Consider the following 24,243-nt stretch of genomic DNA (forward strand, 5'->3'; position numbering starts at 1 on the left):
AAATAAGTTCTTTAAAAACCATACAATGTGACTTCCTGAATTTTTTTTTAAATTCTGTCTCTCAGAGTGGGAATGCACCTACAATGTGAATTTCAGACCCCTCCATGATTTCTAAGTGGGAGAACTTGCAAAATCGCAGGGTGTTCAAATACTTCTGTTCCTCATTGTAACAGTTTGTGTTAAAACAAGAGGGTTCTGTTTGCACACATTTGCAAATATATGTGTAAGCTGCAGTGCCCACGCCAAGAGACCTCTGTATATACCGCGGTCCTAATTCTAAATTTCCAGAGTCTCCATAGTAGGAGCATTTATAAGAATGGATAGATTAGGGGCAGGTGTGCCTGGAGGTTGGCCACTCCTCCATAAAGGCACAGGGACGCACATGACTCCCAGCAAGAGCATAATGGTAGCAAAGGCTATGTCCCTGCACCCAATTGTCCAACTGTACGAGAATGTGGCAACCACCCCAATCTATAACTGGCATATACAGCAAGGTACATATGAAAGGGCAATGCACAGCATAAAAAACAAAAGATTTCCATGCACACTTACCGACCAGCCAGCAAAACAACCAAATTGGCCCTGCCTAACAGTTTGTGTTAAAAACAAAGGGTTTTGTTTGCACACATTTGCAAATATATGCGTAAGCCACAGTGCCCACGCCAAGAGACCTCTGCATATACTGCGGTCCTAATTCTAAATTTCCAGAGTCTCCATACTGGGAGCATATATAAGAATAGATAGATTAGGGCAGGGCTTAAATTTTCAAGTCCTGAACTAAGAGTTGCTTGCCACCAGTTGCCCCACCCAACCCCTACCCTGCTACACCCCTAAATCCGCCCCTAAACACGCCCTCGTAAATTATTTCATGAAATTACACTGTTAAATGTTACCCACATTACATCAGGGTCCCCCCACATTACATCAGGGTACCCAGAGTCCCCCCACATTATATCAGGGTCCCCAGAGTCCCCTTATGCTACATCAGGGCCTCCAATGTCCCCCTAAACACTCCATGATACTTAGACCATGCACCGCATACAACCATAACCCCCCATAATCTTTCACTCACAAAACCATAACTCTACCAAGCATATCCTACCTACTATCCAACCCAGCAATACCTCAAGTGCCCCATCCTCTAACTCCCATAATAACCACATCATCCTGAACCTGACCCAACCACCCATACATGTAGGTTTGCATACAGACACATGTATATACACACACACAAACAGAGACACCTGTACACACACACAGACATGTACATACACACACACATACACAGAAACATGTACACACACGCACAGAGAATCATGTACACACACACACACACACACACACACACACATACAGACACATGTATACACACACAGACACATGTACAGACACACATACATGTACATACACACAGACACATGTACATACACAGAAATACACACACACAGACACATATACGTACATACACACACATGTACATGCACACACACATGTACACGCACACACAGACATATGTACACACACACATACATGTACATACACTCAAACACATGTACAAATACACACATGTATATACACACAGACACATGTACATGCATACACAGACACACACAAACACACACACAGATACATGTACATACACATACAAATACACACACACACATGTACACACACACACACATACAAATACACACACACACAGCCCTATAAAAAGTTGCAGTACTTTGTTACGTTCACTCACAGTGCTGGGTACTGCACTCTAGGGGGAGGCAGAGAGCACAGCGCAGTGACAGATCCGGCCTGCTCAACAAGACGGCCCTGGGGACACACTCGCCTCCACCATAATTTCCACTCACCAATGCGAGCAGGCGAGTGGAAATTTCAAGGTCTGGATTAGGGGCAGGTATGCGTGGAGGTTGGCCACTCCTCCATAAAGGCACAGGGACGCACGTGACTCCTAGCAAGAGCATAATGGTAGCAAAGGCATCATGTGCACCCCTGTACCCAAATCGTCCAACTGTACAGGAAAGTGGCGACCACCCCAATCTATAACTGGCCTATACAGCAAATTGCTAATTCTAAATTTCCAGAGTCTCCATAGTAGGAGCATACAGTATATAAGAATGGATAGATTAGGGGCAGGTGTGCCTGGAGGTTGCCCACTCCTCCACTAAGGCACAGGGACGTACGTGACTCCCAGCAAGAGCATAATGGCAGCAAAGACATCACATGCATCCCTGCACCCAAATCATCCAACTGTACAAGAAGTGGCAACCACCCCAATCTATAACTGGCCTATACAGCAAGGTGCATATGGAAGGGCAATGCACAGCATAAACAAACAAACAAAAATATTTCCATGCACACTTACCGACCAGCCAGCAAAACAACCAAATTGGCCCTGTCTAACAGTTTGCTCTAAAAACAGAGGGTTTTCTTTATCAGTAAAACAATGCAAAAACACCAATGAGAGTTCAGAGTAGAAAAGATTAAATTAAATTAGTAGCCACAATTTACATATAGCTCCTTGCCACAAAGTGTAAAAAGCTCAGAACTGCTTCACTATAAATTTTAAATCACCAGCATAAAGAATGACTTACCGAATCTACGTCTATTTTAATAAAAAGCATCACTGCCTGTATAGCTCTATATTAGCTGCCTTCACTTTAGGACTGTCCTAGAATAATAATAAAGGATATCTTTTTTTGGCTGATTCTGATTAAATCTTTTTCTTAGATTCAAAGACAGCTACAGTATAATCTAAAATGTAAAGTGTTTTGACTGTAACTTACAGCCAGTTGGCAAATTGTCAGCTCTGCCTTGAATTGTGGATAGGGAGAAGACACTATTGGGTTGATTTACTAAAGGCAAGTCGACTGTGCACTTTGTAAAGTGGGGCAACACTCTGCAAGTGCAGTTGCTCCAGAGCTTAGTAAATGAGGTAAAGCTTCACTAAGCAAAGAATAACCAATCATGGGCAAGGAAAATAAAAAAAAGAAAAATAACTGCACGTTTGCATGAACATGATTGGATGATAGAAGTCAGCAAAGCTTCTGCTCATTTACTAAGCTCTGGAGTAACTGCACTTGCGGAATGCACAGTCTATTTGCCTTTAGTAAATCATCCGCTATGCAGGGGCGGACTGACCATTTGGAAACTAGGGCCCGGGGTCAGTAGGGGGCCCCATGAGATGCCCCTGGTACCTTTTTCATAGGCTTTTTTGAGTTTGGGCAAGGACACACGGGCCCCATGATCCCCTATTGCCCGGGAGCCCCATGAGTTGTCAGTCCGCCCCTGCCCCTATGCCCCTGATTATGTTATAAAGGCCCAGTTGTGTTGAGTCATGTTCTATCAGAGGGAGTACTTTGCTTATATATCTCTAACAAGTGACTTTTCATCCACTCTCACAGGTGTGCATCCCCTTTGGTTTGTCCTTCCTTGCTGTGCATTCATTGTCATTGCTGTTGGTTTCATCTTCTACACCCTATTCAAAGCTGCCAGCCACAATACACACTCAAAGTCTTTGGTGGAGGTAAGTCACTGATCAAACTGTTCCAAAATAGTAATGTGCACACCAATCTACTGGGACTACCAGCCTGTTTGTATGAGTGAGGTGAGTAACAAAGAGGACTTCTCGCTCAAAATTTGACTATTAAAGTTCCTAAAGGGAACCAAACAAAAATATGATATATTGCAGCTTACCAATCATTAGATGTGGTGGTTGCATTAGTTTTCTCTTCATAGTCCATTTCCCTTCTGTTTTCACTTGGTGATCTGGACAGTAGCACAACTCTTGTATTAGAGTGGCCACATTCTGGATGAAGGAGCAGAGGATGCACAGCAGACAACAGCATTGCCAGTTTGAGGGGGAGGTAGTTTTGGATGCACTAGATTTAGTTACACTTACAAATTGAAGCCAAACTCCTTTGGGATAAAAGATTTAAATAAATAAAAGCTGATCATTGTAAACACCCAAGTCAGTGTTGATTGGTTGGTCTCATTTCTGTAACTGATAGATCTACAAGAGAACCTGTTATGTTGAAGAACAACAGACTTACTGCCGGATCACCAGATGAAAATAGAAGAAAGAAAGCCTTAAAAAGAAAACTAATGCAGCCATTACATCTATAGTTGGTCAGTTGTAATATAATAAATGTTTGATTTTGGGTTTGATTCCACTTGAAATTAATCCATTGTCAGGTGCTATAAAGTTAAAATATAAACCTCCAAAACAAAACTCCACAATATTTCAAGCCTCAAAATGTTGCTTTCCTAGCATAGTATAACACTGCACTTCTTGTGACCTTTCTGGGAGCCAGAGGTTCCACTAGGCCCAACAGACAGACCTGCAGAACCTGAGGTATCTGAATAGTCATTATGGTTGGGATGAATTGTATATTCTGTGACCAGTAACTAGCCATCGCTGGACAAGTACAGAAGATATGAAGAAAATCTGCCTGTGGGCTAAAAAATGCTAACATAGCCCAGAATCAGTAGTTGTAAATTTCCCCACTCTCTCTGGTGTGAGGTAAAAATAGTGAACAATTTTGAATTGAATCAATCTATCCTTTATAGGAATAGGATATTAGAAGAGGAGGTCCCAGACATTGTCCCATCAACATTGTCCAGACTTGAGATTTGTTGAATGTGCCTCAAGAAGGGATTCAGTGCAGAGCAACGATCCCAAGTCATTGACTTGAAGGGCAATAGTGACCGAGCCAAACTGAGATAAGCATGCATGATGTAGATATAGAAAGAATACACATAGATATAGAAAGAAATACCAGCTGGGTAAAGAGAATTTAGCTTGATGGTAGGCAGCCATCAATTATTATGCCACCCAGCTTCTTGATGCCCCCAATTGCCCATATAACTGATTCCAAGACCCAAAATAACTGAAGAAGAAGTGGGTGGTTAGGGGACTGTGAATGGAGCACCCCGGCCTTATTCCTAACCGTAGCCTTCATGGTTCTAGTAAGAGGGTACGGGGCTCGGCAACCCCTGTAAAGGAGTGATTGGAGTGCCCTGTAGGACCCAAGCACCACAGCGTCTGCCACAACTGAGGCATTCCCTTTATCCAGTGAGTCAGTTGTGAGCATGTACCAGCTGCCCTGCCAAGAAATACTGAAAAAAAATTGGGAAAGGCAAGGCCCTCGATTGTCACTGGCTGCTTTACAGTTGCAAGGCTGAGGCCTTGACTGGACCAGAGTGGATTGAAAATAGGTAAATATACAGATTTTTTTTATATAGGTTAGGAAGGATAGGTAGGGGAAAGGAGGAGGGAACATTTTTAGAATAGTTATAGTTAAAGCGACAATAAACCTTCCTTTTTTAAAAAAAATAAAATAAACAAACATATCATACTTACCTGCTCTGTGCAATGGTTTTGCACAGAGCAGCCCTGATCCTTCTCTTCTCAGGTCCTCCACTGACGCTCCAGGCTCCTCCTTTTCGGCAAGTGTGGGAATGGGTTGATAGTTAAGCTATTGATCTTGCCCGAAAAATCAGGGGAAGGTGCACTTGGGAGAGGAAATATTATGAGCTCAGTTTTGGATATATTAAGTATGAGGAAGTGCTGTGACATCCAGTTTGATATGTCTGTTAGTAAATCAGTGATACGTGAGGAAATTGATGGGGTGAGCTGAGGGGTAGAGAGATAGATTTGTGTGTCATCAGCATAAATATGGTATATAAATAGTAATGGTAATATAAATGGTATTGGAACCCATGGGAAGCTATCAGCTGACACAGGGAAGAGATGTAGATAGAGAATAGGAGAGGTCCAAGGGCAAAACTTTGGGGAACCCCAATGGTAAGAGGAATAGGAGAGGAGGAAATAGAGTTGTGAGTAACACTGAAGGTGCAGTGTGATAGGTAAGATGCAAGTATGGAATAGTGACCGTTGCTTTTAGCTGTTAATAAATCATTTGTGAGCTTTAGGAGAGCAGTTTCTGTGGAGTGTTGCAGGCGAAATTCAGATTGAATGGGATCAAGAAGGTCATTCTCATATCATCTTATTCAAATTAATTCCACTCAATTCATTTTCTATTTTTACCCAAATTTTCCCCTTATAATTAAAAGTCCAATCATAAATTCTTGCTAAAATTACAGCTTTGTAATATCTCTTGACATCAGGTAGTCCCATCCCCCCTTTCTCTTTAGTCCTACTTAGTGTTTCATATGATATTCTTGGTTTTTTATTCTTCCATATATATCTTGTTAACATTCTTCTCATTATCTTAAAAAACGCCTCTGGGAGTTTGATTGGGATCATTTGAAATCTATAGAGTATTTTAGGTATAATTACCATTTTAATTAGGTTTATACATCCTAACCATGATGGGTTTCCTCCTTCTAATCTTTTTAGTTCGTCCTTAGTCTCATTTATCAGAGAAATATAGTTTAGTCTATACAGTTGTTTATATGAGGTAGCAAGTTTTATTCCTAGGTATTTTATATCTTTTTCTCTCCACATAAAGGGGAATTCTTTTTGTAGCTTTTCTTTTTCACTTTTTGGTATATTAATGTTCAGGATCTCTGTTTTTGTTGGGTTAATTTTTAGATTTGATAGTTCACCATATTCCTTCAGTATCTTCATTATACTTGGTAGTGTTATTCGGGGATTGCCTACATAAAACAACAAGTCGTCCGCAAAGGCCGCTACTTTATGTTCTATATTTTCTACCTGTATTCCCTTTATCGCTCCACTAATCCTTATTATTGATAGCAGGGGTTCCAATGTCAAAACATACAGCAAGGGGGACAGTGGACATCCCTGTCTTGTTCCATTGGACATCCCAATGGATTCCGACCTCTCCCCATTTACCGTGATGATTGCGGTGGGCTCCCTATATAATTTACCTATCCACTCACGCATTCTCTCTCCAATCCCCAACACCTCCAAGTTGTCTATCATAAAGCCCCAGTCCACTCTATCAAACGCCTTTTCGGCATCAATTGACAAGAGCACCACCGGGGCTTTCCCTTTTCTACTTTTCTGGATAAGCATCAAAGTTCTCAACCCATTGTCTCTACCCTCTCTCCCCGGGACAAAGCCCACCTGGTCTCCATGGATCCATTCGGGCATTAGATCTTTCAACCTATTTGCTAGGACCTTTGCGTACAACTTGGTATCGGTGTTTAATAATGAAATTGGTCTGTAGCTAGAGCACTGAGAAGGATCTTTTCCCTCCTTGTGGATGAGAGCGACATGGGCCTGAAGGGATTCCCTCCTCCCCTCCATCCCGCCTCCCAGGTCATTCATATATTTCCTCAACTTTGGTAACAATACTTCACAAAATTTTTTATAGTACTTAACTGTATAACCATCCGGGCCTGGGCTTTTCCCTCCCCCTGTACTTCTTAATGCTGCTTCTATTTCTTCCTGGGAAATTTCCGCATCCAAGGAGTTCAATTGTGTTTCACTGAGCTTTGGCAATCCCGCATTTTTTAAATATATCTTCCTTTTTTCGTTAATACCTTCTCTAATTTCTTTTGGTGACCCTTGGTGACTGATGTTATACAACTTTCTATAATACTCCGTAAATACTTTAATGATTTCTTTAGTTGAGTGAACCAACTCCCCCTTAGGGCTTTTTATCTTTTCTATATAATTCCTGTTTTTCTTTTTATTCAGAGCTCTCATTAAGTATTTTCCTGGTCTATCTCCCCATCTATATCTTTCACTTAATACTTTATTATATACTCTTCTCCTCTCCTCTTCCATCAATCTCTCTAGTTCGTCTTTTTTATCCATTAACTTCTGTCTTGTTTCTATTGTTATTTTCTTCTTATGTATCTGCTCCAACTCCAGGATTTCCTTTAAGAGTCCACTAACCCTCTCTCTTCTTTCTTTTTTCTTCCTTGCTCCCATTGCAATCAAGATTCCTCTTATATATGCCTTATGACTTTCCCATACTGTAGCTGTCGATACTTCCTCTGTCTCATTCTCCTTGAAATATACCTTGATCTCTTCCCTGATCTTCTGCACGATTTCCTCATCCAAGAGAAGAGCCTCATTTAACCTCCATCCTAAGCCTCCCGTCCACCTTTTTCCCCATCCTATTTTCATTATGACAGGGGCATGATCCGAGAAAGTTCTTGTCTCTATTTCTATTTTAACCAGCATTTCAATGAGTTGATGATCTATTAGAATATAATCCAGTCTCGAGTATATCTCATGTGCATTAGAGAAGAAGGTATAGTCTCTGTCTTTCATATGCATCATTCTCCAAGTATCCACCAATTGGTACTCGTGGATCGCCTTCTTCAAGGCCCTCAGAGACCTACCACCCTCTCTCTGCACAAGGGAGGTTGCATCCTTTTGTGGGTCCATGCAAAGGTTTAAATCTCCTGCTATTATCAAACGCCCTTTTTTGAACTCTATCAGTTTTTTCAGCAAACCCTTCAAAAAGATCTCCAGTTTCTTGTTGGGGCAATATATATTGGCTAGTGTACACTCAATTCCCTGTAATTTACCCTTCAAGAACAGGAATCTCCCCTCCGGGTCAGTCCTTCTATCTTCCAACTCAAATCTCATATTCCTTGCCAATCCTATTGCCACCCCCTTTGCTCTTTTAATTGGAGAGTCAGCGTAATACCATGTTGGATAATATTTGGATTTTAGTTTCACATTTGATTCTATCTCAAAATGTGTCTCCTGTAAAAATACTACTGACGTAGCCCTGTGATGTAACTCTTTAAACAACTTAAATCTTTTCCCAGGACAGTTCAATCCATTCACATTATATGTTATAAACTGTATTTCTTCCATCCTTCTTGATTCTGTCTCTCTCTCTTCTGATTCGTCTCCACCTATTAGGCCCCCCTACTATCTTGCAGCATATCAACCCAACCTCCCCTCCCTCTGGTCCCTCCCGCCCACCCCCCATCTCCCACTCCCACTCCCCTCTTCTTCTTTTTCCCCTACCCATTTTTAGGCTTATGGACTACCTACAAATCATTTGTGGATCTGTTTCCACCTTTTGATTTAAAATTTAGGGCGTAAGCTCCGCCCATGGACGGCTCCCCTCTCCTCCGACCCCCCCAGATCCCCTCTCTCTACCAGCTAGACTCAGAAAGAATCTTTACTTCTCTTCCTTAACCGAAGCTTCCTGGAGAACCTCAACTTCCGGGGGGGGAGAGACCGGGGGCGAGAGAGAGAGAAAAAAAAAAATTATTTTCTACTTAATTCTCCCTCCTTTCCCTGCCCAACCCTAAAGCCTCCGTCCCCCTAACCCTGACCCGCTGCCAGTCCTCTTTTCTTGTATTCTCTGTATCTCCTTTATCTTCTTCTTCCCACCCAGCTATCTCCATTCTTTGCAAGTCCAGTCTATCACAAAAGTCCCTTAGTTCCTCCGGGAATCTCAAATAGGCTGTGACCCCGTTTTTCCAGCCAATTAGAGATGCTGAGGTACCCCATCTATACTGCACATTCTGTTTTCTCATTTGCTCCAGCAGGGGTCTCAGGGATCTCTTTCTCCATAGGGTCTCTGCTGTTAAGTCCGCATAAATTTGGATAGTCCAATCTCCATACTTAATTAATGATCTTCCCTTAGTTTTCTTCCAAATCTCATCTTTGACCCCATATTTTTGGAACTGGACAATTATGTCTCTCGGTCTTTCCTTCTCTGTAGCCTGTTTGAACTTTCCTATTCTGAACACTCCGACCAACTCGATAACATCTGTATCAGGTCTGTCTCTTATGGAGTTCAAAATTTTTTTAACTAGTTCATATAGCGTTTCCCCTTTTGCAGTCTCTGGGATTCCTCGTACTCTGAGATTACCCCTTCTTTCTTTATTTTCTTGAGCTTCCATCCTATAGATCAATTTTTTCTGGGAGTTTTCCAATTCGTTTATTTTTTTCCTTAGGTTATCTATGTTTTGGGCCTGGATTTTAACTTTCTCCTCTGATTCTTCCATTCTTGTTAGCAGGTGTCCCAAATCATTACGGATGGCTGTCATTTCATATTTTATTGTTTTTTCCAAATTTTGAAACATTTCTATCATCTCCTTCTTATTTGGTACTTGTAGTTCACCATCAAGTTCTTTTTTTCCCGAGCCATCCACTATTTGTTGGCTACAACTGCTATTCATGCCCAATGATAGTCTAGGACTGTTTCCTAAGCTAGTGTCCATTTCCCCTTTTGCGCTTGCGCCTTGGGCCCTTTCTGGCGTAATATTTCCATATGATGTGAATTTCTTTAATGTTCCTGTTTGGGACCCTTTGAACCCTGCTCCCTTGGAACCTTTATTCTTCATATTCTCAAGATGGGATTTTACCGCTTCTTTATGTTTTATGGACCAGACAGGCTTGCTGTTTTTCCTATGTGTTTTTACTCTCCTGGGATCCCTGGGCCTCCTCTCTTCTTCTCTTCCAACCCCTGGGAATCCTCCCCTCCCCTCTTTCACCCCTTGGACTCCTGTGTCACTCAAGGGTCCACAACACAGTAAGCCCCCAGCAGCACTCACTCACCCTTCCCTTCTCAGGAGGTGGCTCCAGGCTTGTGGCTCCAGGCTTATGTGGAGGGCCTTCCCATCTGCTCAGTCCTGGGGGAGGGATTCCTCTGGGTTTCCGATGCTGTTTTTCTTTTGGATTCGTCCCAGGGAAGCAGGATGGGTCTCTTTGCATTCATGGGTCTCCCTGACCCAGGGTCGGACAGCCAGCCAGAGGGAGCTTGCAGCAATCGACCTGCGTCTCCCTGTCACATCAGGAAGCCGGCCGGTTTCCTCGTTCCCCCAGTAATGCTCCGCGGCAGGTCACGTGGTCCCGCAGCGTCTCCTCTCCTCTCCACCGCACGGATCTCCCACTCATACCTCGCCGGGGGATCCGGCGTGACACTGCAGCCTCAGACCAGCTCCCATCTCCGGCTCTCCAGGTTCACCTCCCACCCCTTCCAGACTCCGGTGAGTCAGCACCTAATGAGGGTCACTGGGTGGGTCGGGAAGCGGGACCCAGCAAGGAGCTAGAGCCACTCGCTCCCCACAGCCGCCATGATCCTAATCCAAATTAATTAATTTGAATAAGATGATATGGGTTCCAGCACACTATAGAAGAATTAAAGAAAGCACAAGTACTTATACTTTAAATGTTTTAAGGATATGGGATAATTTACATAAACACATGAAATGGGAATTCAACTCTATATTAATGCCCCTTGCAAACACGGAGTTCTTCCCTCCAGGAAAAGATGAGATATCAGGGAGATGGTTTAAAAAGGAAGATATCCAATTGAGAGACGTATTGGTAGAGGGGGAATTGAGAACATTTAAAGACTTAAAAGAGAGGGGAGGAGATATGTTTACTAAAATAGATGAGTGGAAATATCATCAATTAAAATGTTTTATTGGAACTCTCCCAAAACCCTTGAGATTAAAAAAGGAGTGGAATATGTTTGAAAGGCTATTAGAAACACGTCGAGATGGGAAACACGGTGTCACAAAAATGTATAGAATTCTTACAGAATTAGACACAGACACAAAGTTAATTTTTATAACAAATTGGGAAAGAGATATGGAGGTGGAGATAGATTAGGATCAACAGAATAAGATATTTAGATTAGTTCACGAGAGTGTTAGTATGAGAGACGTTGAGATTAATTATAAGTGTTTGACACGATGGCATATTACACCGAGCACTGAGCACAGGATGAGGGAGGAGAATTCAAAAATGTGTTGGAGAGGATGTGGGGAGGAGGGCACGGTGTTTCATATTTGGTGGCAATGTCCAAAAATTCAGGTTTACTGGAAGACAATAGTCAAATTAATAGAAATAATAACTGGAAATGACATAGGATTAAACCCAACCATGTGTCTCCTACATAATGTTGAGACAACAGTAAATAAATATAAAGAATCAGGAGTATGGTACTATTTAAGTGCTGCAAAAGGGTTGATTCCCAAGTTTTGGTGGAAGACAGAGGTGCCGACGGAGGAGGATTGGATCAATAGGGTAAACCAGATTAGTAGAATGGAAAAATCTTATTATACTCAGGAAGACAGGTTGAAACTATACCAATCGCGATGGGAAAAATGGGAAAAATCAGGATTGAAAGAGAAATATAGAAAACTCTAAACTAGGAAGTTACTTAAAGTTATTGGGCCTTGGGAGATTGGAGACCTTGCAGAGGGGAGGGAGGGGGGAAGGGGGGAAAAGGTGGGTTGGGAGGGAAGGGAAGGGAAGGAAAAGAGGTAAATAGAAGGGACAAAGTAGAAATGTATGGATTATTTATATGTATTATGTCTCTTCTTATGAATTTTATGTAATAACATGAAAAATTAATAAATATTTAAATTAAAAAAAAAAAAAAAAAAAAAAGAAGGTCATTCTCAATGAGGTGGCAGCTCAGCTGGCTGTAGACTAGACATTTAAGGAATTTGGAGGCAAAATGGATTAAGGAGGTGGGTCTGTTAAGATTGGTGGGGTCCAATGAGGCCTTTTTAAGTATGGGGGTGACTAATTCATGTTTTAGAGGGACGGGGAAGATGTCAGTAGAAAGGGAGAGATTGAAGATATGAGTTAAAGAGTGTAGGATAAAGCTAGAGGGTGACTGTAGTATTTGCAAGGGAACATGGTCCAGGAAACAGGTGGTTAGGTGGAGTTAAAAGTAGAAAAGAGTTGACAGGGACTGCATGAAAGGGTGTTATTGAGAGTGACAAAATAGGTCTGTTTGGCAATGTGGAGGGAGGAATTGTATTTTTGGAGGACAGATTTATATTGTTCAAAGTCTTGCTGGGACTTAGTCTTATGCCGCAGGCGCTCAAGAGCATGGCAGCATTTTTTGAGGCATCTGGTATTGTCTGTTTGCCAGGGTTGTAGTGGTCGGGGACAGATTCCATGTGTACTGAGGGGGGGTCAATTTGTCCAGGGTGAACTGTTGTAGACAGAAGTAGCAACGTTGGGGCAGGACAGGGCTGAGATTTTGTCATAGGGACAATCTGTTGCATAAAAAAGAAGAGAAGGGTTAAGATGGCAAAGGTTTCTAGGGGTAAATGTTAAGTATTTGAAAGGAAAGGAGGAGGTACAGAAAGTACAGAAAATACTTGTTAATCTTGTCAGAAATGCAGTGCCTTTGTAAATTCCATTGAATTGAACTGGAAGCAAAAACAATAGTGTCTTTCTTGTTTAAATGACTAATCCCCTTACCTCCCTATGTAAAGGAGATGACAACCGGAAGAAATGTTTGAAATCTAGCCTGGATGCTAGGTGGCAACCATTGCTCCCTCTATAGATATAGTGGAGCAGTGAGTGTTGTCAACACAATAAAATAAATGTGTTATTCAAAGATTGCCAAGTGAATATAAAGGGAAAAAAGTCTGAAAAAGGAGTACTAATGTGGGCATGTAATCTAAGGACTGGTAAGCTAGGCTATCGTTTAGAATGCCTCCTTAATTGGGCAGACATGTGGGTCAGCAGCTGAAGGATTAACTTAGGCCCTGCCGTGTTCCTATTGTTCCTGCCTATCCTGGTAGGTGGGTTGCAGGGATCTGACATGGGGAAGAAGCAGTGATAGAGAGCCAGCCACTAGTGTGGCCCTGACACTGTTGCACAGTTAGGTCAGTTAGACTGTTGTAACTGATTAATTCCTCTGAATTTGTTCTAGCTGAGAAACCTTTAGGTGCTTCTGAAAAGCCGTATTGTCTTGTGGTTGTTTGACAGATTCCTTGTCCTTCTGTGAGTTACGATCACTATTGTGTAACTATCTGACACTGACAAGTAGTACGTGTTGCCAGCCTGTTAGTGTGTGGAACATTTAATTGCAACATACCTGTAAAGGGCAAGTTGGTCATGCACCAACCACCTGTGCCAATATTACAGTATTGGCAAAACAGAAAGTCTTCACATTTGTGGCTGTTTTGCTGTGGGGACATCAGCTGATATGCCAAGGGGTATTATGCAAACTTGTTTTATGATTATTTACAACTTTTAAAAAAATAATGTGTCGAAACCAGTGAACTCCAAACTGCAGCCCAGGGGCCAGATGCGGCACTTTACTTGCTTTTATCTGACCCTTGGGGCATTATTCCTCCGACTGACAACAATTGCGCACTCTCTCACTGACACCATCGATCAGGCACTATTCTTCCTACTGACACCCAATATGGGGCACTATTCTTCCGACTGACACCAATGATGGGGCATTATTCCTCCCACTGATAACAATGATGGGGCACTATTCCTTCCAATGACACTAGTATAGGGGAAATATTCCTCCCACTGACACCAACGATGGAGCACTGTTCATCCCACTGATACTAATGATGGGGCACTATTCCTCTTGCCACTGACACTAATGATGGGACACTATTCCTGCCACTGACACCAACAATGGGGCACTATTCATTCCACTGATACCAAAAATGGGGCACTATTCCTGCAACTGACACCAATGATGGGGCACTATTCATTCCACTGATACCAAAAATGGGGCACTATTCCTGCAACTGACACCAATGATGGGGCACTATTCATTCCACTGATACCAAAAATGGGGCCCTATTCCTGCAACTGACACCAATGATGGGGCACTATTCCTCCCACTAATACCAACGAAGTCGCATTATTCCTTCCAATGCCGCTAATGATGGAACTATTCCTTCCATTGACAACAAGATGGGGCACTATTCCTCCCCCCTAATACTAAAGATAGAGCATTTTTAACTCCTCCTTGGAATGGGTGGTGAAGGAAAAGAACTTCTGTCAGACGGGACTGTTGGAATATTTTCATTCAATCAGCAGCTGTAGCGTTGATCATTGTAATCTTACAGAGGAGCAGTCTCCACTGTCAGAATACCAGAACACAGAGGAGAGGATTCCTTCGCACACTTGTGTAAATGGGAGAATCCATTTGTTTTTGATCAGCCCACTGGCTGATTGAATAAGAATGATTCATCTAAGGCCAGTCTGGAGCAGCTGTACATGGCTGCCAATCAGATTCTATCTTTGTTTTTAGAAGCATACCTGAACAAACTGAACACCGAATCTGATTGGTTGCCATGCACGGCAGCTCCAGATTGTGTCTGCTTCAGTATTAATGAATTTCCCCTATTTGTTCCCTTTAAGGGGTGCATTCTGTGTTGGCACATCTGAGAAGTCATTCTTTCATTGACCGTGGTCTTCATAGTACAGTGTTTTTGGCTTTTTTTATTAATGCAAATTTAATTTGAAGATAAGAGCAGTGTATATGAATGTGCAATCACAGGAGCATATTCATATTGATTTTCCTAGAGAAGAAAAAAAAACATTATTTTCTTCTAATAAGTCTTAATAGAATGTTGGCTCCAAAAGAGCAGGTGTGAGTTATTACATTGGAGTATCATTTACACGCTGTGTTCAGAATCTATGGCTCTTTCAAATTTGCAGAGATGAGTCAATGTTGCTTTTGAATTGTCCTCCCAACATATTTCTGTGCATTGGTATGACTCAACACACTGAAAGACCAATGAATAGCAGAAATAACATTAAAATGGCTACAAAAAGCAGATCTTACAGACCATTTGAACATAATTAAAGGTGTGATATATCATTTGAATTCAAGCTATTTTCCCCATCTTTTGTTAGGTGGACCAGAAGTGCCTTAGCGACCTTTCAGGATGTGTTACATTACATTCAGAACATCCTGCCATAGCTGATAATTATAGATGGTGTTTCATGAAGCAGTATCCTGATATTTTCTTGCATGCAGCTAAACGCAAAGGTACAATGCACAGCGCCCCATGTTTGCAGCTCTGAGGCTGGCATTGCAGGGAGATGAATAAGGATGACTCTTCACAGTAGCAGAAAGCAATTTACACTCGTGGTGTGATGTACTGAAAAGACAGTTTGTGATATGAGCCATCACAGAATCTGAACCTTATTAGAAGAACAGACTTGTATGTACGCAGAGAAAGCTGCAGGTATGAAAACAAATTGGAATGACGTAAGTTGGTGATGGATCAAAACACTACAAAGGAAATGACAGATGAAAGGCAAGCCGAGGGAATGTGGTCTCATCTGTACACTTGCTATTAGAATGGGGTCTTTTGTTTGTGTAAAAAATTCACATCTTACAAAAAAGAGGGATAAAATCAAAGTTCTTTAATGGTGAAAAAAATGATTGCAATCTGTAGAAAGAAAACATGGTGAGCAAGGTATCCTGGGTTTGAGCAGTTCCAAGACTTTCTACAGACTATTATGAGACTATGGTGTGAATTTTAATGGGCACCATGCTTATTCTTGCTTGTTATGCTAATTTATAGCAAGCAGAGCACCTAAATAAACCTGTTATGAGTGAAACGTGGGAGCTGCATTTACTGATTTGATTTTGAAAGCTTGGCTGGTTTGTCAACCCACTAAATTTACTACTTTGTAACCTGGAACAAGTATTCAGAACAGAAGGGTTAGAAAAAGTCATTGTATGCATCTTGTTCTGGGCTTGGTCTGAGTGACTTCTAGACATTATAAATAGGAGAGGTCACCAGTGGCAGTTTTCATGTTTCTTTTATGCACTGCTATCAAATCTCCTCTACAAGTGTGGTCTGGATCTCAAGCTGGTTACATTAGTGCAGCATAAGGTACTAATCTAAGGTCCAGCTTGACTTAGGGCTTAGTGGTAGACTTCTAATGGACCAATGGTGTTTACGCATGTGAGATGTACATGTGCTAGTTCCCGTGAACCTTGCCCTTTGTTGATACATGGGCTGATACATGCCCTTTATTAACCAAGGACTCTAAATGCTGTCGGGTTCAGTAAGAGAAATCTTTGGGTTCTAGCCTAGGTGAATTTTGACACTGAACTCTCTGTAAGGAAAATCCTGAAACTACAATATTTCCCCCAATATTCAACTCCAGTATAAGCCAAATTGTAATAAGCAAAGAAAAAATCAAGACCTTTGAGTCTTTATGAAATATTGTGTGTGGGTAGTACAGTATGTGTGTGTGACTTAAGGTAACAATCAGGGGCGGACTGACCATTTGGAAACTCGGACACTGCCCGAGGGCCCGGGGACAGTAGGGGGCCCCATGAGATGCCCCTGGTACCTTTTTCATAGACTTTTTTGAGTTTGGGCAAGGACACAGGGGCCCCATGATCCCCTATTGCCCGGGGGCCCCATGAGTTGTCAGTCCGCCCCTGGTAACAATCTAAGGTCCAGGTTGACATAGGGCACAGAGTTAGACTTCTAATGGACCGATGGTGTTTACGCATGTGAGTTGTACATTTGTTAGCTCCCATGGACCTTTGTTGGTACATACCCTGTTACATGCCCTTTGTTGACCAAGGACTCTGAATGCTGACAGGTTCAGTAAGATAAATCTTTGGGTACTAGGTGAATGCTGACAGTTCCTGTAAGAAAAATATTGAAACTACAAGATTTCCCCCAACATTCAACCCCAGTATTAGCCAAACTGTATTGAGTAACAAAAATAATCAAGACCACGGAGTATTTATGAAATATTGTGTGTGGATAGTACAGTATGTGTGTGTGGCTTCACAATAGCATGGTACTTCATTGGCACCTTTGTGTTTCAAGCTGTAGATGTCATCCCTTCATAAATGTACAAGTATTGAAAGATAGCATCATTTAAAATACATTGGGGGGATTTACTAAAGCTGGTTCACTCAAACTCTCATGCACTTGTGCATGGTAGGCAATCAACTTCTAACCTCAGCTTGTTCAATTAAGCTTTAGCAATAAAACCTGGAAGCTGATTGGTTTCCATGCAGAAGTGCATGAGATTCTGAGTGAACCAACCTTAGTAAATAAACCTCTGTATGTGATTATGCTGCTTTTTAAGTGCTGTATTGGTTTTGGAATATAAATCAGTTGTAACAGTGAACACCTTTGTAAATTAATTTATTGAAGGTAAACTATTGTGTTTCCATTAGGACCTAGCCAATAAAAACATCAATAGGACAAGGGTCTCTGTGATGTTTCCAAGGGGAGCTTGAAAGACCCTGGACTGGAGCAAATTTATGAACTGAAGGCTCTATTGACATTGGTTTTATGCACCTGTCTTTGTGGACAACATTTTATACGTGTTGCTGAGTTTACCTTAGGACGTGGGCATGATTTTGGTCACTAAAGTTTGTAGACAACACTTTCTCAACCAGGGTTTCGTGGGACCCTAGCATTCCTCAAGAGATTGCTAGGGGTTCCTTGAGCAATTTCTGCATCTCAGATAAGTAACCACTTACCCACTGACCTCAATTGCAAGGAGCATTCTTTCCTCTGACCATCATGCTATTGTACTGTGAAATGTAGATACAATAATTATCAGCAGGGGATCTTTGAGTCCAAAAAGTTATTTCAAGGGATCCTCAATGTTGTGAAAAGGTTAAGAAGGACTGCTGTACATATACAATATCTGTTGCCCAAAGCAAAACCCCTGTACTGCAAGGACACAAAACATTTTCTTATGTTACTGATCCTAACCTGGCTCAGAATATCTTGAAAATGGTTAAATTAGCTGGCAATAAATAATTTTATTGATGATGTGAAATCAGTGTGTCAACAATATGTTGCAGTGGGATTGATTTACTAAAACTGGAGAGTGCAAAATCTGGTGCAGCTGTGCATGGTAGCCAATCAGCTTCTAACTTTAGCTAGTTCAATTAAGCTTTGACCAAAAAAAAAAGGAAGCTGATTGGTTTCTATGCACAGCAGCACCACATTTTTTATTCTCCAGTTTGAATAATTCAACCACAATGTGTCATAGATAAGTACACAGGCAAATGCAGCTTCTTTGTCCCTGCCTATACTGCCTGTAGGCACTGGCCTATTGTGACTAACGGTAAAGCCGGCCTTGGTGGGAAGGGCAGAGTTTTGTGTGCCATCTCTTTGACATTTTCATGAACTGTTGGCCAGCATTTCAAATAGTATATAATATATAATAGAAAATAGTTATAGCAAAAGAGTAACTCTACTAGAGTGAACCTTGGCCCTTAGCAGTTATAGTAGTACAATGTACTGTGTTCTCTTTGAAATGCTACTTCATGCATTAATATACCTCCTTAGACCCATTTTTTCCAGACAGTGTGGTTGCCTGCTGACTTGGCATCATCCACAGGCAGCTTAACTCTTCATTAAGACACGAAACTTGAATCCAACACATTTTAGTGCAGCCGGTTGTAGTGCAGATTATGTTTTTCCAGTATTTTGAAGTGTAAGAAGACAATAACATTCCTAAACCCTATCTTTACTAAGTACTAACAATTTTACTTCATCCAATCACAGTTCAGAGGATGATTTTCCAGTCTTTTGACGTGTAAGAAGTCAATAACATTCCTAAGCCCTGTCTCACTAACAGTGACTGATAAAATATGGAAGAAACAGGGAGACTCTAGCTAGGACTGAACTAACTAGCAATGAACAAGAGGAGAGGACAGAGGGTGAAACCAATCAAGTAAACAAGTTGTAGTGGCTCAAAAAAGATGTCAGCATACATCAAAGCAATGTTACTCTGCTGCAGTTCAATACAACACATACATACACACTCACAATACATATACAATTGGCACAGAATATATGGTGAGCGCTTTGTGGTGAAAGTATGGATTGTAAGATTTGATGCGTTCATTCATGTTCAACCGGGAATACTGCACAAAAGAGTAAAGTCATCTGAAAATTTTCAGTATAAACGTATGATGCAGAGTACTGTGCCAATAGCTATAATTTATGTTGAAACTTATCTCAGTATAACTTGACTATATGTTGTGCACTAACATCCTAGCATTGTGTGGAAAAATACACAAGCAAGACTTTCATTTTCTGCACGCCTGCTGACAGTATAAAGATGGGCTGTTAATATCTGTGAAGGCGTTGAATAGAGAGCAGCAATGTGTCAGATTTTGCTAAAATAACAAAACCAGCTGTGTGTTTGAACCTTTTGTTCTATAATGAGTACAGGCAGATCCAAACTTCTGAACTGATGAGCAGTATTGGGAGAGAGAGGACTGTGTATTGCTAGCTTTCATCCTGTATTGTTGGAGGTGACAAATTATGTGAGTTGCAGTAAAGATGTTTTTCCCTGAGAACTTCAGTTGGGTATTGAAATTGAACTTTTACCCATTTGCCTGTCTTGGGTCAAGAGTAGACCATGCTGGACTATCTGGTTCAGCCTATCTTGTTATAGCTACTGCTTTGTGCCAAAGTAAAACAGCACCAACAGTGTCTGTTAATGCTTTCATCCGTGCTTCTAAACATGCATGCTTAGGAAGTCCAAGTTTGCATGTTTATTTATTTTTATTTATTTATTACAGGTACTTATATAGCGCCGTCAATTTACATGTGTGTGTGTGCGCATATGTATAGTACATTCACATCAGTCCCTAACCCTCAAGGAGTGTACAATCTAAGGTCCCTAACCAGGGGCGGACTGACCATTTGAAAACTCGAGCACTACCCGAGGGCCCGGGGTCAGTAGGGGGCCCCATCAGATGCCCCTGGTACCTTTTTCATAGGCTTTTTTGAGTTTGGGCAAGGACACCGGGGCCCCATGATCTCCTATTGCCCGGGGGGCCCCATGAGATGTCAGTCCGCCCCTGTCCCTAACTCACATTCATACATACACATACTAGGGTCAGTTTAGACAGGAACCAATTAACCTTCCGGCATGTCTTTGGAGTGTGGGAGGAAACCCACACAGGCCCAGGGAGAACATGCAAACTCCAAGCAAGTGGTGCCATGGTTGGATTCTGAACCAATGACCCTAATACTGCCAGGTGGAAATGCTAACCATTTAGCTGTATTTACAGTATACACCAATCTTAAAAGGAAGCCTTTAGACAACCCTCTGTGCCCACCTTAATGATCAATGTACTTTGACACGTACAGATCATTTGATGTCGAATGTGAGAACTATAATAAAGATCCAAGCCCAAAGCACCACTACAGCCTTGGACTTCACCATCCAGAGTGCAAGACAACCCAGTTTCTGTGTTTCAGATGTGTTTCAACAATATTTAAATCCAAAATTTACATTAATTTATGTTCACTTAAAAAAAATGCCCATTTTTTGTGCAGGTAAAAAATATGCATTTACTAATTTTTTTGGAACCTGTAAAGCATTGCACTACAAATCAGCAGAACGCTGGTGCCATGCAGGTCTCCTGCAGAATGTCAAGCCGCAAAGGATGTCGGTACTTGTAGTTCAGTAATTCACAGAACTCTGTGAATGAATGACACGGTCTTGTGGGCGGGACACCACTGTTTCCAAAAAGCGAAAGCTAGTACAGGGAACCTCCCCGTTTGCTGTCACTGGGAGAGAGCGCAGTGGCTGGAGCAGTGGGAGCATGTTACATGTTTCACCCTAAAAACAGGTGAAACATGTAACATGTTCACAGAGGTGAACTTATCCTTTAATGCATTCTCTGCGTTAAAGTAAAAAACCTTCAGAGTCCAGCCCCCCCCCCTTTTACTCACCTGAGTCCAATCTTGATCCAGCAATGTGCCGCGAGAGCAACGGCAATCTCCACTCTGTCCCTCCTTTTTAGCTCAGACATAGCAGTGGGAGCCATTAGCTGCTGTCAGTCACAGCCAGTGATGAGGGAGCAGGGGTCGGGGTCGGGGCCAAGCCGTGCTTTGCGTGTCTTATGGACACACAGAGCGCGGCTTAGAGGTGAGCATGATCGAGTGCCCCCATAACAAGCAGCTTGCTGTGGGGCATTTGGTGGAAGGCAGTGGGGGACCCAAGAAGAGGATTGGGGTTGCTCTGTGCAAACCATTGTATAGAGTAAGTAAGTATAAACCTGTTAGTTATTTAAAAAAAAAATTAAACAATGATCCTTTGCAAGCACTTTAAGGCCTCGTTCACTTTACCGTAAAAATGTTACTGATGTTATAACACAGGAGAAAATTTCCTGCATAATGATCAATAAAACACTTGCGTATAGACGCATTTAAATACATAAGGATGCTTATGTGTACATATTTAGTTTTTAATGATAATTTAATTTTCTCCCTTTGTTTAGACTTAGTTTATGCACTTACAAACACTTATACATGCGGTTATATGCATAGGAGCATAAACCACATGTTTTTAGATGCAGATTTTTAGATTCTGTGTTGCAGATCTGAAAGCAGCTCAAGTTTGCGCACCTGTGTGAATGGCTCCATTGAAAACAATGCAGCTGCATTCAGATCCGTAATCAAAACACACTTGTATAAGCAATTTTTTTTTTTATTACTGCTGTGAAGCCTAACAGTCCTAGGCCCTGTCTTTTGATGCACTTAATGATGACTGTACTGGTCTTAGACATATCAAGACTGTGCCCCTATTCTATCCACACTGTTAAAATAAAGGGCTAACTATTTGGATCTGGAGGTGGTTAATTAGAGTTTGGTGACCAACTGGGAACTTGTGCTTACACTATAGATGCTTAAGTAAATCTGAGGCTGCATAGCAAGCACTGCAAAGCATCTGCTCCCACCTTGCCAGTGCTGCTGGCTTCCAAAATCTACAAATGTGGAACCCATAAAAAAAACAATTGTCCAGGTATGAGAAACATGTGCACTGCCCTCTCATCCAGCCGGTGCCACAGTTTTATGTATAATATACCAGGACATTCCCAAGCCCTGGGCAAACACCAGCATTTCAGTTCAGTTGAGGTTTTGGAGGGCTGCTTGGGGGTGAACAGGGAGGTGGTGGTCCTACAAGGTAGGAGGCAGTACCCTAGGATGGCTAGTGTACAGCGCTATGATAACTTTGTTATGTATAAGGATGTTACAGGTCGGATCTCGGGTGCTCTGTTAAGGTTTTGAATACAGTTATGAAAGCATGGAAGGACAGCACTAACAGTGCCTATAATAGAATATGGTATAAATTCACAGGATTGCTGCTGATCAAGGTTTTATACTGGGCTTTTCACAAGTCTGTCACATTCTGAAGTTCCTGCATGCAGGGCTTGATTTTAGCTATCACTGCCTTCACCAGCATACAGTGGGCATCCAACACTTATTTATATTGTTCTCCAAGCTGCAATCTGGTTGAAACCTCCCTAAGGGATTTTTGTTCCCTAAGTGGGATCTCCCATTGGTGTTGGACTTTTTTGCATCAGATGACTTCAATGAAAGTGGTCCCCTGTGGTACCTCTCCCTGAAAACATATTTCCTGCTGGCAATCATAGCAGTCAGTAGCGTGTTAGTATTAGCGGCTTTGGGGTTTTAAGAACCTTTTCTCACGCTTTTCCTAGACAGGGTAGTATTAATGCCGATGCTCGAATTTTTTACTAAAGTGGTCTTCAGCTGTGCTGACATGGGGCTCATCAGAAAAAGAAAATTGTGTATCTGTACATTCAATTTTCCATTTTTCTTACTCCCATTGACAACCAAGCCTAACGCATTATTTAACCCCATTGACGCAGGGCATTTTCTACTCCCACTGACCACAGGCTGGCCCCCTTAAAGTCTGACTGACAGTAATCTGGCCCTTTGTTTAGAAGGTTTTCTGCATGAATATTACAATGAATGTAAGACATTTTGAGGCACATTGTAAAAATCAAACAAAAATACCTTTTTGCTGTATAGTGGTTTAAACAGGTTTACATTTACTTGTAAATACTCATACTGTTTCTACAATTACCTGAAATCTACCATTATATACGTACATATCTGGCAGTCCACTGCAGAGCAAAAATTAGAGCTGAAATGTCAGCTCTGTGACCCAGTCATTCTACATTTCAAGCATTGTTATTGCTGTCATTCTAACATGTCTCATGCACTGGTGACTGGAAGGGAAGCTGTCAGTCTTGATATTGTTAGTGAAAAGAAAATGGGCAAAAAGCAGGTAAACTACAATTTTATAATGTCCGCATGCACAACTTTCTATCAGCCAATCTGCTGTATATGGAGAATGTAGGCAAAGAGAGGAATGGATCATGTAACCTCTCACTGACTGTTTTTCTATTCCAGCCAACACTTAAGCTCATGACAAACAAAAATGCTACACAATCACCTGTCCAGCATTGATGGTGTTCAGGGGCTCTATAGGAATTTTTTAAAATGGGCTCTCAGGAATTTTTTTAGAACTCTCTGCATGAAGGACACACTGGGAGACTCTGGTGGTGTTTGTTTAGGGTGAAGTGATACGGGAACCCCACCATTCTCCCCCAATCTCCTTTCTGTCTCTATACCCTACTACACTCCCATACCACCACTCCTTTTCTTTTGCACCTCACGCTTTTATCTCTATCTTTGTTTGTTATTACTGCAACCTCCTCCCCCCTGGGGTCCTACCGATAACCACCCACCCATCGACCAGATCACCTC

General features: G+C 41.8%; 1 protein-coding gene across 2 annotated transcripts in view; it reads left to right on the top strand.

Annotated features, from left to right (window-relative positions):
- The window catches only part of TMEM130 (transmembrane protein 130), a 79,832-nt gene that overhangs the window by 50,256 nt on the left and 5,333 nt on the right, over positions 1-24,243 (top strand). For both annotated transcript variants that reach the window (XR_016313520.1, XM_089682737.1), the window contains exon 7: positions 3,411-3,532. Coding sequence is in view for 1 of the 2 variants with exons in the window: in XM_089682737.1 (XP_089538863.1) it covers positions 3,411-3,532 (122 nt within the window). In the remaining variant the exon portion in view is untranslated. The remainder of the gene's footprint in view (positions 1-3,410; positions 3,533-24,243) is intronic.

The sequence above is a fragment of the Staurois parvus genome, unplaced genomic scaffold (genome assembly GCF_062004578.1).
Source record: "Staurois parvus isolate SC_StPar_1 unplaced genomic scaffold, SC_StPar_1.0 ptg000297l, whole genome shotgun sequence".
Lineage (NCBI taxonomy): Eukaryota > Metazoa > Chordata > Amphibia > Anura > Ranidae > Staurois > Staurois parvus.